We start from the raw sequence: 16,854 nt of genomic DNA, 5'->3' as shown, positions 1-16,854 counted from the left end.
GCTAAAGCTGTCAGGACATGACACTTAAGCAAGAATTTACACTGCCATTACGTCTATTATTCACTAGGTCATATAAATATGGGGAGATTCCTCAAGATTGGAGACATGCACTTATTAAACCTGTATTTAAGGGAAAGGGGAGTAGGACAAACCCAGAATCATATAGACCCTTAAGTCTACTTTCATGTTGTGGAAAAATAATGGAGAAGGTAATACTGGATAAGTTATTGTCAGAACTGGATAGGCTGGGACTTGAAACCATATATCAGCATGCATATGTTGAAAATAGATCTATTACCACATGTAACATGATGTTCAATAACAATATAATAACAGCTATGAATGAAAAATTGTGCTGTGGTGTGATTTATATAGATTTAACTTCAGCATTTGACAGGGTCATGCACAAAACACCGATCAATAAATTAGTACAACTAGGTATTGATGTACTGTTGATAAGATGGATAGCTGCATGGCTTACAAATAGGACATGGCAAGTATCACACACCAACTGGACAGGTGAAATCCTTTGTTACAGTCAAGGTGCCCCACAGGGCTCTGTACTAGGAACTTACTTGTTTAGATTGTATCTTTCAGACCTTACTTTTTCATCTGAGGTGTTCTACAGTCTATATGCTGATGACCTGAAATTGGGTAAACTGATTACAAGTGTTACAGATAAGGCATGTTTGCAAACTAATTTGACTAAATTGACCGTTTGGGCACAGGAGAATAATATGTTGATAAATACATCAAAAACTAAGCATATGAGATTTGGGAGACAAAGTGAAAGGTGAATATTTAATACAGCACACAGTGATTGAAACTGTAGACTCATTTAAGGACCTGGGCATATGGGTAGATTCAGCTATGAGTTTTTCTAATCATATCAACCAATTGGCTAATGATAGTTATAGAACTATAGGTTGTATAAAAAGATTTATAAAGTCTAGGAAATCAAACATAATGAAGTCATTGTTTGTTAGCTACATTAGACCCAAACTTGAGTATGGAATAACAATATGGATCTATAGGAAAACAAGCATGAATAAACTGGAAAGAGTACAGCGGAAATATACTAAGGGCATCCATGGATGTGAAAATTTAAGTTATTATGAAAGATTAAAATATCTGAACTTGTACAGTGATTCTTACAGATATTTAAGAGGAGATCTTATTCAGGTATATAAGGCATTTAGGGACAACTACCTCTGGGAATGTTTGGGGTTATCAAAAAGTACTAGAGAATCATCAGATAACCTATGTAGAAGATTCTATAGGAATGAGAAGTGTACTGATTGGTTCTCTGACAGAGTAGCTGATGCTTGGAACAGACTACCAAATTACATTAAAGCAAGTACTAGTTTAGATATTTTTAAGAACAGCCTGGACATTTACTATGGGAACAAGTGTTTTGGCATATATTGGCAAGCTACAAGGGCATTTATCCTTTTATTCAATATAGGCCATTTAACATAAAACAATTTTTATCTATTCTTTTCACATATTCTTCACTTCTATTCTTATAATAACCACATCTAATCATGTCCTTATTCATCATCCACTTTTTATAAATTCAAAGAAATTTTCCTTACATAACTTTTCCCATAATTTCATTGCTCTTAATTTTAAAAACGTGTTCAGTAGTTTCCTCTCCCCACAATACAGACATATTTTTTACTTTTCTTTTTTTATGGCATATTTCCTTTCACTAGTAATTTATCTGTTACCAATCATCACAAAAAATGGCATTCTGATTTTTTATTATACCATATTTTTCTTATTTTTATAGATTTAATTTTACCTTCTGGTAGCTTTTCCCATTGTTTGACAAAATAATATTGTATCATTATATTCTTAAACCATGTTTTTCTCTCCTTTTCAATTTCATCTTTTTTTTTACTTTTCCACAACATTTTTTTCCTGATAACATTTAATTTCTTCATTTATACCTTTTTTTCTCCTTTTTACCTTATTTCCAAATGTGTCACTTATGTTTAAACATTTTGCAATTGATCTTTCATCTTTTTCATTTATCTAATTTACATAAATATAATGAAGCAACATAAACCACTGGGTTAATTAATCCTAAACCACCTCCTTCTTCACTGACACACAAATTCCTCTTTTTGCTGGGTTCACTCTAGAACCACATATAAATGAAAAATAAATATTTGCAATAATTCCTTTTCAAATACCACTGACAACATAAATACACTTGCTAAAAGCAGTATTTTCCCATTAAAACTGAATTTATCAAAATTAACCTTTTTCCTAAATGATAGTCTATATGTTTCTAGAGAAAAAAAAAATATTTTGGGTTCCTATCATGTGATCGAAAATTGTAAACGGCGAACGCATATTGAGTGAACCTGATTGGTCAAAATGTTGCAAGCGTAACACGGAAATCGTCATAGGGAATATTTTCCCTTTACTTCAATACAGTGCGATCTCGGAGTAGGAACATTTAAGTAGAGGGGATGTGGGGGGTGCAGGGGGCTTGCATCCCCTGCCTACAGTGTTTAGGTAAGTAAAGTTTTTTTATTTTTTTTTAATTACATTTTCAAAATTTCAAACATCACTCATATGGTGTTGACTATATGGTGTTCGATGTCTGAAACTTTTGAAAATATAATATAGACCCATTTCTTTCAACTTTTTTATTATTTTTTCCCACTGAATTCTACTTTCATTCTTATTCCCAGACTGTATACCTGTGACAGAGATTTTATTCATTATAAATATATATTTCCTCTCTGTTAACCACATCTCCTAATCCTTTACTTTTCTCTTTGTTTAAAGACATCCCTATTGCTTCTAAACAATCATTTAAATTAAATATTACTTCTTTTATACATGTCTTGTTTTTTTGCAGTTGCTATAATATCATCTGCATAAGTTAATGAAACTGGAATTCTTAACCCCCTCAGGAATTATGTCTCCTGCTTCCTGCATTTTATAATTTATTTCACATACAATTGAATTAAAGCAAAGAGTACACAACCCATTGGACATCCTTGTCTTACACGTGTCCTCATATGTACACCTCTACTTAACTTAGCCAACCATTTACTAAAATTTTTCCTTTTTATTTCTATAAGCAGACTTGCACGATTCCCTGATTTTCTCATTTATATTATATTATTTCAATATTTCCTATACAACGTCAAGTCCTATTGTATCAAATGCCTTATTAATACCCTACCATAAGTTTAGCTTCTTCTCTTTGGTTTAAAATAACATCCATAATCTCTCTTACTAACATTAATAATTCTTGATATCCCCTCCCTTCTATGCTATATATACTGTCCTCCATAACATGTTTCATCCTTGTTTCAAATCTCTTCTGTATTATTTTAATAAAAATCTTATCATTATTTGTTCAGTACTACTGGTTTCCAGGTTTTCATTATATTTTTCCTCTTTCTTCCAAATAAATAGTATTCCACTACATAATTGTTTGTAAATGAGATCTTCATTTAATCATTCATTCAAAATCTTTAAGAAATATTATTTTTGCCATTCCATTACATTTTTGTGCATTTCATATCCTATCTGGTTCTGCAGCTGCTTATATATTCACTTGCTCTAATAATTTATCCAACTCATGTAGATAAATCTCTTTTTCAAATTCATTTTCTTGTTCTGAAATTTTTTTTTTACTTCCCATATTGTCATCAATTTCTTCTTTTTCCTTTAAACGTTTTGTACATATTCTACTACTATATTCATAATTTGTTCCTGTGTTCTTTCTATTTTTTCCTTTTCATTTTTCATGTCTCTCATTACACTATCATATTTTGCTAGTCTACTTAAATGTGCCAATACTTATTTTCTTTTCTCTGGTAGAAAATAACTTTGTTTGAATAATAACTGTTTAATTTTCTCTTTATTTTTCTTATACAATTCTTTTTCTTTATCAAAATACTCCCTATCATTATTTTTTAAGTATTACAATGCATCTTTATGTGCTCTCTCCTACTTTTCTTTATCCATTTTTCTTCATCCACTTTTCTTACATCATACTACATTGTATATAATATTTTTATATTTATTCTTAAAAATATCCACCATTCAGACCAATTTTGCAGAATGTCCTCATCATAATGTGATCCCCCATAGCTGCATTATTTATCTCTTGCATTCTACAGCCCATGTTTTCTCATTTAACCTTTTTATTCATTTGCCTATTTTATATACTCCTTATTTTCCTTTATTCTATCCATATAGGTAGATGATCTGATACAATTTGTTTCAGTTGTTTCTTCTTCCCCTATATTTAATCCTTCTAATATTATAAAATCTATTTTGGTTCTGTAAATACATCTTCGGTAAGTCCATGAATTTTTATCCCAGAGTATTAATTTACCACATCTCACAACTTCTAACATTTTTCTTACACTGTTTCATTTCTTTTAAAGTTTTACTATTAAATTACAATTAAAATCTCCTGTCACAATAATATTCATATTTATCACTACATTATCAAAAATTTGGTGAAATAAACTCTTTCTTTACAAGTAACATAAGCATATAGTGCTATAATTCTATATATTTGTTCTTTCCATTATAAATCTGCAACAGTTAATCTTTCCATTCTTACTAAAGTCATAGCGAATATTTTTACTGCATTTTTACAAAATATTCCTATTCTAGAAGACCGGTCATTCACAAATTCTAAATGATGTTACCACCCCCATATTTTTTCTGTTTGTAATCTTTCTTCACTTGTTAAGAATCGTGTATGTTATAAAACAATTACATCTACATCACATTTATTATACCACTCAAAAACTCTTACCCTACTTACTATATGCTTAATACTATTCACATTTACAGAAGGTACTCTAAAATTATTACTTTCCCTTTTCCTTCACTTTCTAGAAATTATAACCTTATTTTTTTCATCAATTTCCTTTCTTTATACTTATCCTTTTAAATTTTCTTTTCCTATATTTTATCATTTTACCAATAGAATTCTTTTTATTACTTTCTAATTGAAATCTTCCTCATGACTTATTTCAAAACCTTCCTTCATTACTTCTTTTTTTCTCCTTCTTTGTCTTCTTTATCTAATTTATTTTATATTTCCCCCACTTCTAATATTTCTCTCTTTGTTCTTTTTCTTGTCTTTTTCCTTCACTCATATTATCATTATTTTCAATTTTAATCCATCCTTAAATGACTAATTTTGTTACATTTAAAACATTTAATTTCACTTTTTTTGAATCATGACCAAGTTCCCCACAAATATAACATTTCCTTTTGTCACAGTTATTTATTAAGTGTTCTTCTTTTCCACAAAAAAAAAATGTTTTGGGTTGTCCCCAGTATTTTACCACACCCTTATCTGATTCAACATGTATTATACTTGGAATATATATATGATTTTGTCCTTTTCTATCTTTAACACAACACTGCATTCACAGCCACCAGTCCATAAACAATTTTTGTCATAAATCTTTGCAATGTCCAGTACTTCTCTACATAAACATTTCAAATGTCCTTTTAAAGTCTCTTTTTCTACTTCTATTCAAAAATGAAAGTGAAGCTTTTTCTTTTTTATTTCCCTGTTAAATGCTTTTATTACATATAAGTTCCAAGGATTATAGTTCTTTTTTTAACACTCCCCAAGGAAATTTTCCATTACAAAAACAGTGCCTCCTGGGCTTTAACACCTAAAGGAACCATTAATTTGTCCCAAACTTCATACTCAGAGCATCTATAAACCCATGGCTTCCAGGTGCCTAGCAGTCCACAGACCCCCACCTTAATTTAGTTATTACAGGGTATTCTGGATCAGTTAGGATGTGTTGAAAGGATGCAGGACACAGAAAAGCTGAGGAGTAAGACTGAATTTATTTCCATACCTCACTAAAAGAATTACAGGCCTAAAGCAGATGCCCTATGCTAACCATCTAAAAAAACTCAAGCTATACTCTGTCGCATATCGTCTACTCAGAGGTGATCTCTGCTTAACATACAAGGCCATGTCAAACCCAGAGCTGTTGGACATGCTACACTTAAAGAAATCCCAATCCCTCAGAGCCATACACTCCAGGGAGCTAAACCTCATCATCACAATGAACAAAACATGCTGGAGGGATAGGTTCCTGACCCAGAGACTCCCCAGACTCTGGATTAGACTGCCCATACATGTCAAGCAGAGTGCCTCTTTGGCCCTCTTCAAAAGGAACCTTGACGATTGGATGGGAGATAGGAAATTCACCCCAGGGATCACGTCAGTCACCCTGCTAGACAGGGGTCCAGAGAATTAAATATTGTGGGAAGAAACAGGGAATTGTTATGGCTAGGATTGTATAGGCTCTAGGGCTGATAGCCTAGTATCAACCTATGAACCTATCCAGTTATTTTTCTTCTTTATTTTGGATCCTTACCACATATTTCTGCCTGACATTCTCTTCTGCTTTTTTTTCCCTGTTGCTCCCCTGGTGGCTTCTTTTACGTTTTCTACATATGATAGTCTTTCTTTTTCACCATCAACTCTGCTTCATCTCTTTGTATTTTATCCAAAATGTCACCCACAGGAAACATCTCCTTCATTTTCTTACTTTGCAATAACATTTCTTTCAATATATCATCCCACAAACCCTCCCAAATGGAGGGTAGTAATAACACAAGACTCGGTTGTGGACTCCTCTTTCTCAGTTTCAGCAAACAAGTTTGGCTGAAAAATGACTTCAGAATCCTCCACAATTTTACTGGTACTCTCCATAGCACTGGCACACACCTCATTGCTTTCAGACATCTTTTCCACATCATGGACCATTCTTCCAGTCACAACAGTGGTAGGATTGGAACGTGCATGCTCACTTGTCGACTCCAGAGCTATGAGTAGTGGAAGTTTCCCAATGCCCTGACTAAATTTCCCTGGGTAACATAAATACTACTTCGGGTCTCCCTTTAAAAGAGGCCATCAGCCTTCTGGGACTATCCCAATCAACAAAGGATAAATAAACAAATAACATTTATCTCCTGTCAATTTCATCAGTGATAAAGATCTCTGGGACAGACCACTTATCCACATATCCAACAAACAAACAAATAGGGTAAGATAAGTATTTAGTTGTTTAAAAGCAAAAAAAAAAAATTGATACATTGAAAATACTTACAGTGGGGTGTTACCCTCAGAGTCCTGGATATTGGTAGAGGCTCTATGTTTCAAAAGGAGAGAAATAAGTCGGATATTGCCTTTAGCTGCTGCTCTGTGCAAAGGAGTAGAGTTTAGATTATCAGTTGCATTAGGATTGGCTCCATTTTCTAGAAGTAGTTCAGCAATCTGTACATCAAAGCAAAAAAAAAAAGGGAAAAATGCTAGAATAACAGTGGCTGCATATATACACTACACAAAGATGTGTGTGTGTGTGTGTGTGTGTGTGTGTGTGTGTGTGTGTGTGTGTGTGTGTGTGTATATATATATATATATATATATATATATATATATATATATATACATATACATATACATACATACATATATAAAAAATACAAGAAAGACCCAGTCAAGCTATAGTCTGTACTGTGCAATACATTAAATTTCCACTAGTTGAAGCCCATGGGACAGATGCAAATCAACCTTTAAGAACATAAAGGTGTTCTTTTCACTCTTTAAGTTGTTTATGCTATACTGACAGGGTTAGAATAAGGGCAAACCACTGCTTGTCTACAGCTACTGGGGTTTGGCTTTATTGTCTTGAATGCACCAGTAAAAACTCAGAATGAAAAGTCACGAGCATTCAGATGTCATACAGCTGAAACAATGGTATGTCATTAAGGGGTGATTTATCTATATCCCATAGGCATGCACTACATGAGGTTTAAGTATTACACAATAGACTCTAGCTTGGCTGGGTCTTTGTTGTAGTTTTTAATGAATGGTTTGTCTGTGTGAGTTTTTTTACCCTTTGGTTTACACATACGTGTACACATATTCAGATACTGAGAAAACTGTAAATAATCCCAATTAACCTAATAAGGAAAACTTATTTTAAACAGATAGCTTGAGCTATCCAAAAGAAAGCCAAGACTGTGTTTAACCTCAGCTTATGCTCATAAACATGGGTTAATCTGTGTTCTTACTCATAGGACAAAGAACACAAACTCCTTGATGCAACATTGACACCTTCTATTATGTATACAATTGGTTAACCTACATTGGAGTAAACTGAAAGTTAGAGGAGGTTTTACAACGATTTGCACCTTGATCCATAATCTAGGAACTGTCAGAAATGTTCTTGGGGAGACCAGCTTTTACAGTCACCCACTCACAGCATCTGCCTGGCAAAGTGAGTCTGAGTTTTATCCCATACCAATTTTCTATTCCTCTTGAAATGTATGGATTGACAAAGCATGTTCTTAAACTGTTAATAATCCCAGCATAGAGTAAAATATTAACAGAGTTTGCCACTTCCAGTTATACCACAATAACTATCAAACCATTATCAAGACCTCTTTAACTGGTTCATAAAATCTAGCACACTAGTAAGTGTTGACCTTTTATCAAAAACTCCATAACGAGTAAGATCAGTTAACTCGGTGCACCTGGGTACTTTACTTAGCAAAATAATTAGAATCTGTCCAAGGCATTTATAGTCAACTAAGGTTAGATGAGTCGGTCTACAGTTCTACACAAGGTCTTACTGACCTCCTTTGTACATGTGAATAACACAGGACTCCTTTAATTCCCTAAGTACTATATTATTATTAGTACTATTAGTATTATTATTATGATGCAAAAAAAAATCCTAAAAGATTAAAAGAAGGCTTGATAGGTGTCTTTTATCAAGTAAACAAAAGTATCCTGACAAATCATCAGGGATCATGCTGCCTCTATTTCTTATCCTACACACTGTAAAATAATATATTGGTTAATTCTGGGCCACCTGTTGCCATTTAGGTTATAACCAGAAGTTACACATGAATTTGCAGAACTGACAATAGTGATGAAACAGTCACTGAAAATGCAAGCCCTAACAGCTAGATTATGAACTAATTATGTTTGAGTGGTACAATCTGACTAAAAGATCTTGTCTGAAAACTTGCAAATGCATAAAAGCTCTATTTATTGCTCAACCGTGTAAGAAGGGAAGCTTCATATTTAGACTTCTTAACAGCCTTCGACTTTCCAGTTCTAATCAGCAAGTGTGCTGCATGTCTTTAAAAACATGGAATCTATGCCTTTTGAACCTAAATAACCACAGCAATGTATCATTCTGCTAGTGGGGAGAAGTGAAGACAACTTTCCCTTTTTTCTTAACTTTAGTGCACTTACCAGGTCTATATTACATTATCGGAGTTTCAAAACATCGAATCTGATATGGTCGATACCATGTAATTGAAGTCTTGAAACATCAAAAATGTAATAAAACACTACAACCTACAAAAACAAACCATTTACACGGTCTAAACAGGGGGACAAGCCCCCCTGCACCCCCCACCCCCCGCTACTTAAATATACCAACTTCGAGATCTGACAACAGTGCAGAAAAGGGAAATCTTCCCTTTACATGCTGTACAGAGATCTCCATTAAAAGATTCAAAGTTTCAAGACTTCAATCATACGGTGTCGACCATATCAGACTTGAAGTTTTGAAACTTTAATCTTCTGATACAGACCCCAATTACAAGCAATGTCTTGGCAAAGCTCTTGTACTTTTGACCAACATTTCAGTCCACTAGTGTAAGATAGTGATACCCAATTTACAGATTCCTCTGTTTTGTTTTATTTCATTTACACTGGGTTTCATACAGCTTACTCAAAAAGGATGACAGCATTATGTCTGGTATGTGAAGAAATAATGCCTGGTGGTTTGAATTACTGAAGGCTTGAAAAACTTCAGTATTTGTGATGATGTTGGTCATATAAAACCACTAAATCTAGAATATTCCAACCTCAAAACCATACTGATTTAGGTTTGTATCACTGATAGTGTCCAAATGTTCATATTCATGATGACATTTTATTATAGTAGAGTTGATGTGTGGATAATCAGAATCCCATATAATAACTGAGCAGCCTTCAAACACTGTATTAGAAAGAGTTCTAAGGGAAACTTGATGTTGCCTGACTTAACTCTCTGCACTCTGTATCCTACTACCATGTTTGAAGATGATTGGTATCTAGGCCATAATTTTCTTGTTTGATCCAGTGAGACTAGATGCCTTGATGTAGGCTGACATTCAGCTGTCTTATTTAGATGCTTACAATTTGAACCCCATTGAATGATTTAGTGGCACTGGGGAAACTGGTGCTGAGAATAAAAGCAGCCTAATTGCCTGAATGTCAAGGCTGTTGGTTAGAGGGGCTGCAGGAGGGAGTTCACGACCTCTCACCTTGAGACTTCAAAAATTTCCTCTGCCAGCCTTCATAAAACAATTACAGGCAAAATTGGAGAGTGCAGAGACCTAAGGTTAGCAGGTCTTTTGTCAACTGACTTTACCTGAACAGAAGCCGCAGGAGTACTGGGCTATAAGAATCTGCCTATGCTGTTAAAGTTAGAACACAGAAGGAGGATGAAACGTTTCCACAAATGAGAGATTTCAACTAACTTAAGTTTGAAAGGAAGAACTAGAGATTCACTATGCTGTGGAGGGCATTTTAATAGGTAGCAGCTAAAAAAAGACAAGTTACCTCCCAGGACCATGAACTAAGCAGATAAGGGAACACCATCTTTGCCAAGCCAAACTTTTTTTTTATCTACGTCTGATATGCATCTTGATTAAATTCTTGAGAAGAGGTGCACTTAGGTGTTGTGCCCTTAACCCTTATAATATAAACACATGGCATAGCCCAAAGATAGACACACTTTCTAAATAAAGGTACTGATATTGCAAAATAACGGGCCTAGCCCTAGGCACAGCGGTGAAAATGGTCTCAAAAAGCTGTATGTCTGGAGAAACTAAACACAGAAGAAAATGGAGAAAATGATAAAATATACCACTCGCATACTAAAAGTTTTGGAAAATGTCAAACAAGCCAAAATATGAAAGGCTGATCATATGCAAAAAGAAGCAAAGAACTGAAGGGTGCAGCATTTGTGGAGATTAACAGGATCATGGAAAATTCCTTGTAGTCCAGGAAAGTTTTACGTGTAAAGAGGTCTTAATACTTGCTTCCATTGTTGCTGTTTCTTACTGAAGGTGGACCTTTTCTTGGCTTCTTCAAGATAAGCATTTTAATTTTTCCACCAAATTCATGCTAGACTGTGGGAAATGTTGCCAATAATTACTACAAAGGCAGAAAGACTAGCTAAAGGTACAGAGCCCTCAGTAACTCATACAGAGTTTCGGACATACAGGGCAACTACCCTGAAACATACAGCTGCACCAAAAATAATACAATAATGATGACAACAAATTGCTGTAAACCAAATAACTCTTCCTAGACCACTCAGATCTTACACAGAAAGAAGCCTTACAAATGTTGACATACACCCAACAATTCTTCATCTTTCTTCCAACTATACAGGTTTCAAAGGTGCTAGAAGTTGATCCCTCAAAATATCTAGTTTAATAGATAGAATTAAAGTACAGGGAGATAACTCAGTGGTCAGCTGTTTGAACTACAGTAATACATGTACCTTGTACTGTATTATTTTTCTTACTTTTAAGAAATGCATAGTTAGTGCACAATCCTGGCATAACATTTCATTATTTGGGATCACCAGTAACTGGACTCTAGAGGCTAGCTGAAGTGAGAACGTAGGACAGAGCATAAGGAGCATTACTTGTAATATGGCTTTCAGATTTAGTGTATTTTGTCTACAGTGTTTTCTGTTTCTAAAAGAAAACAATACAATATTCATTAGACTTCTCCCATGTACATTATCTGTAATTAGTGTCAAGATCCCAATAAAAACACAGGTTTGCTGTTGTACATACAAGTCTATGCCTAATCAACAGAAAAAAAAAACTTTCCTTGGAATACCACTGAAGTTCAAACTATCAAACAAGCAAATACAAAAACAGTGATTTTGCATGGGGCACGCCTCCTTTCACTTCACACACCAATGCACCTCAAAATATACAGACTGTGAGATCTCACAACAGTGAGGACAAGGAAAAACAACTTTACTCCCACTGTTCCATAATCTCACTCTTTAACATATAGAGATCACAATGAAACAGGGACTTGATGGAACATAGTACAGTTGAGAGTCGATTAGCCAAATGTCAATTATCCGAACACTGCCTTCCAAAGTTTTCTGGTATGAAAATTCATAATGTGTAAATAAGTAAACATTATACGTATTCACTTGTGCGTACCTTTTGAGCTAGTAGTCACTCACGTGCGAAAAGCATTTATTATCCGCTGGAATCACTGAATGGTTGAGAAGTGCATTTCCTGCATGCAGAAAAAACTTTCAGAAGTTTTTTATTTGGTTCAATGTATGTTTGATTATTCGAACAGTTTGATTATCCGAACTATCCTAGGTCCCAATTAGTTTGGATAATCGACTCTACTGTATGTGACTCTTGTTTTGGTAAAGCCTTAAACAGACAGACTTAACTACCCTCACACATTCCAAAATACATGTTAAACAAAACTTAGAAATTATAAAAAATGCACCTCATATCTGTTTTTGGAAGCTGCATAGTGTAAAGGGGTACATCCATTTTGGTTAGCGCTGTTCAGTTGTGCTTGTTTTTTAATTAGTGCCCTGACAATTTCTTCATGGCCAGCTGAAGATGCAATGTGCAATGGGGTCCACTGTGCCTACACAGAGAAAGCAAAAAAAAAATGCATTACTTAATATTTTTTCTTCTCCTCCACCATACTCTATACGTGACAGCATTACTTGTAGGTGTGGTCTAATATCTCTAGAGGGCATTACAGAAGTTTCCCTTCATAGCAAGATTTCAGAGATGCATATAGTACAGTATGACATTCAAGAAAAAAGCCTGAGGTAAAGGCAGAACACACATGAATTCTAAACGTGAGCTGTACTCACTGCTGCCTTATCTTCAACTGTTTCAACATGTCTGCAAACACAAATAATACCAGACTGGGGTAGATAAGAAACTGAAAGTTGAATACTTACCATAAAACTAGATATTATAAGGCAGGTCATCCTTTGTAAGACCACTATTAAAAACAGCAGACATTAGGACTACTTGGAAGGTAAAAACTTCTCAGGCTGCCAATAAACCCCTTCTTATCCAACTGCCTCTCCAGATCAGATATAAACTGCATAAAACATATACAACAGCAAACTAAGACCTGAAGCGTTGTTTGTCAAATGTGAGGAATGTGGATGGGTAATGTTACAAAGGATGGATATGCTTTATATATCAATATGGCAATTATATAACTTCCATATTTATCAAGATATTGTCCATCATCTGCAACAGCAAGTCAGAGTCCCTGGATAATCTTCCTGGGAGGTCTTTCTTACAAGTACATATGCCTTGTAAGTCAAGTTCCAAAGGAAGACCTGTTCCTGGACAACACATCCAACTTGCAATGCCTTGCAAATGTGTTGAGAAAAGACCATGTAGCTATTACACAAATATCATCAAGAGCAGTATTTCTAAAGAAAGCTACCAAGATTGTAATTATTAGATATTTTGAGGCTTGTATAGGTGAGCCCCAGAATAGAGAGAATACATGAGTGAAATGCAGACTTAAGTCTGAACCTGATAGTTCTCTGTTTATTTCCTTTTGTCCAAAGTATGGCAATCTCATAGATGGTATAAGTTTGAGGATGTCTTGTTCCCCATATTAAGGGATGCATGGGGTTTGCCCCTCTATAAAATTTATATTTAGTTTTATTTACTTTGCATTTGTTAACCGGGTAGAGTCCGGCTGGGCAAGTAGCCCGTTTTCAGTGGAGACCTGGGGAGATAAGCTCCATAACAAAAAAGATTACAAAAATGTTTAAAAGATTATAAACAATATACAAAAAAAGTTTGACAGTTGCCAACAATCACAATTTACAAAAAGGTGAATGTAAAACAGAAAACATTACATTTCTTAAGCCTTGTTACAGAGAGTAATATGAAACTCATTAGATATACAACTAAAAAACATTGTGGCATTTTCATTTGGTAGAAGCAAGACAAAAAGATAGCAGAATAGAAAATATTTGATCAAAGGTGTGAGAAACTAGCCAGGAGCATAGCCATTGTTGAGTAAGGTATTCCTTTAGGAGTTTTTTGAAGCTATGATGGTCTGTAGAACAGCAAGGTTTGACATTCACCGTTTTCCTGCATTTTCTAACTTTTTTCTATAATTCCGGGATACACAGCTGCAAGTCTCAGAATCACAACATGGAGTCTTTTGAGGTATACAGTTCTTTAGAAGAATGAGCCTTAGGAAAAGAAAGCAGAGGTTTATTGCAGTAAAGGTAACAAAACATAATACAAGAAAGTAGCCATCTGGCTAAGGTCAGCTTAGACACTTTTTATCTCAGTTTCTTATGTGTGAGAAAAAAAAAAAGTTGTTTGTGATTATGGACATATTTTTGCCTTCTCAGCATTGGTTTTGGCTGCTCTATCATCTCACAAATATGACACAAGCTCTTAAAATGCACACTGAGATGAGAAAATGCAGTAAACTTCCAGCACAGAAAGTCTCAGCTGACCAGATCAGTAACATCTCTTCAGTAGCTCAAAAAGATATGAGAACATATTTTATGGAAAAGTAACGAGATGGCAAATTTTAAAAATTCCCTACAATGTACTTTGATAGAAATGTTGAAGGAAGAAACAACAGCAACAAAGGACAGGATTCTTTTGAGGTGGGATACTGGCTCTGAATTCCCTAGACATAGTAAGGCCTTACTAAGTTTAATGCTACTGGCTGCCAAATAGCAATTACTAAAAAATTGAAATCAAAAGCTATACCAAACCTAGTGGAAGTTTTGACTATTGTAATGGAGGTAAACGAGCTGGAGGAGTGATCTTTCAAAAAGGGAAGCAAAAAATGTAATAGAAATAAATAGAATTTTATGGGAGAAATACATGCAGAATAATGTTCAGGTGGAGGAGGTTAGGTTTAAGGGCAGGTAAGAATTGAGCTAGTTATTTAATATTGGAGTAAAAACAAATTGTTAAAAACATGAACACTGCATGACAACAGTAATGTAAATTGTTATTATCGTGTGTTTTATTTCATATTAATGAATGTGAACCCACTCTACAGTTTAAAATGTCATGATTTAGTAAAGGTGATTAAAAACAAAAAGATATGAAGAAACAAGATTCCTCCCCAGAAGGTTCATATGACCCAGCACCTACTAACATGTGGGGATGAGGCGATGCACTTAGTATTAATAAATCTGGAGTTGGACAATGCCACTCAGTGGGGCTCTGTTCGTTTGAGATACATGAATTCACCACAGGTTGTCTTATACTACTGTCCTTCATTAATTTGGGTCTCAATAAATCAAGATCTGGTAATGCATAGAGCCTAACTGCCTGCCTTAAAATTCAATAATTTTGTATTAAATGTTAATTCAAACAAGTCTTCTTATTAAACCAAGGGAAAAAAGTGCTTGTTTCAGTTCCTTTAAATGTGGCCATGCAGCTGTCTCCTAATGAAATGATTCAGCCTAAGTATTCTAATTAATTAAATTATGAAAAAATTAACTGTCTCCTTACCTTGTACTTTTAAGAAACCTAGAGACAGAATCTTTCTCTGAGTTTTGACATGAAAGTACAGATAATCAGACAATAAGAACCAGTAAACAGAGGTTTCATAGAAGTAGGACTAGAGTAATAAATACCCCCTTTTTGTAACCAGTTACAGGAGACCTTGTGTATTCTTTAATCTTTAAGCTAACCCTCTCAATGGCAGGTCTTCTAAATATGCTCGAATATATAAACAGTAGATTCAACCCCTCTGATATTGGCAAACAGCTGTCACTCTGTGCACACATTTATTCATGCCACATACCACAATACCATCATTCCATAATCAGAGAGCTGTTTTCCCTCCTCAGACTGACTGTAGATATAAGTCACAGCCCACTTCAGAGCTCGTGGTTTCACTGCCACAACTGAGTAGTACATGAAATAACTGAAACATTCAATACCAGAGTTTTAGCATGCACTTTAATGGAGGGACTTTTCATCATGAAAACAAACACAGATACTGCACAATTGCTTCCATCCTCTGAGCTGGCAAATTCACATGGCAAGCATTAACTGAAATTTTATGCCACTTTAATCAGCAAAGTAATGTGATAAGAAAAGTACATTGAAAATGCAAGGCATGATTTTGAAAGCCACTGATCTTAAGACCCTAGCTTCATTGTTTACAGTGTAGCTTCACAACTCGCGTTGTTTTCAATATCTGACCAAAAAATATAAAAGAATGCCATTTCTTTATACAACTTTGTGACTACCACAGTTTTCTTTGTTCAGATCCAGTCTCATTTTTATCAGCGAAAGAGGATAAGAACCTAACATCAAATACTTCATAGCTGTTCCACAATTAGTGTTACTGTCTTACATCTCTTGGTTCTCCAGCTCAGTTCTCAAATGAGGTCCCTTCTGTTCAGGGTCTGCATGTCTACCATGTGCCCACACAGATTTCTGCTTATTGATGCAGTTTCCTCCCATATCCCAAAGGTATGTCATAGGTAAGTTGGCAAGCCTCCAAATGGCCTTTAGAAGTGTGTGTGTGTGTGTGTGTGTGTGTGTGTGTGTGTGTGTGTGTATGTGTGTGTGTGTGTGTGTGTGTGTGTGTGTGTGTGTGTGTGTGTGTGTGTGTGTGTGTGTGTGTGTGTTTCCTGCAATATATTTGTGTCTTATCTGGTATTAGTTTCCTGTCCTGAATAGACTAGTGCTAGGATAGGACTTCCAAGATGGCTGCACATTGAGTGACAGATT

The 16,854-nt window shown here is 34.8% G+C and overlaps 1 protein-coding gene across 1 annotated transcript in view; it reads right to left on the bottom strand.

Annotated features, from left to right (window-relative positions):
• PSMD10 (proteasome 26S subunit, non-ATPase 10) overlaps nucleotides 1-16,854 on the bottom strand; it is a 56,189-nt gene that overhangs the window by 2,501 nt on the left and 36,834 nt on the right. The window contains exons 3-4 of the mRNA XM_044057210.1: nucleotides 12,590-12,736; nucleotides 7,134-7,300 (exon numbers count right to left, since the gene is read on the bottom strand). Coding sequence (XP_043913145.1) covers nucleotides 7,134-7,300; nucleotides 12,590-12,736 — 314 coding nt within the window. The remainder of the gene's footprint in view (nucleotides 1-7,133; nucleotides 7,301-12,589; nucleotides 12,737-16,854) is intronic.

The sequence above is a fragment of the Protopterus annectens genome, chromosome 15.part0 (assembly GCF_019279795.1).
Source record: "Protopterus annectens isolate FY-2018-M chromosome 15.part0, PAN1.0, whole genome shotgun sequence".
Taxonomy (NCBI): Eukaryota; Metazoa; Chordata; order Ceratodontiformes; family Protopteridae; genus Protopterus; species Protopterus annectens.
The sequence above is the reverse complement of the archived record's forward strand: the minus strand, read 5'-3'. Positions and strand labels throughout refer to the sequence as shown.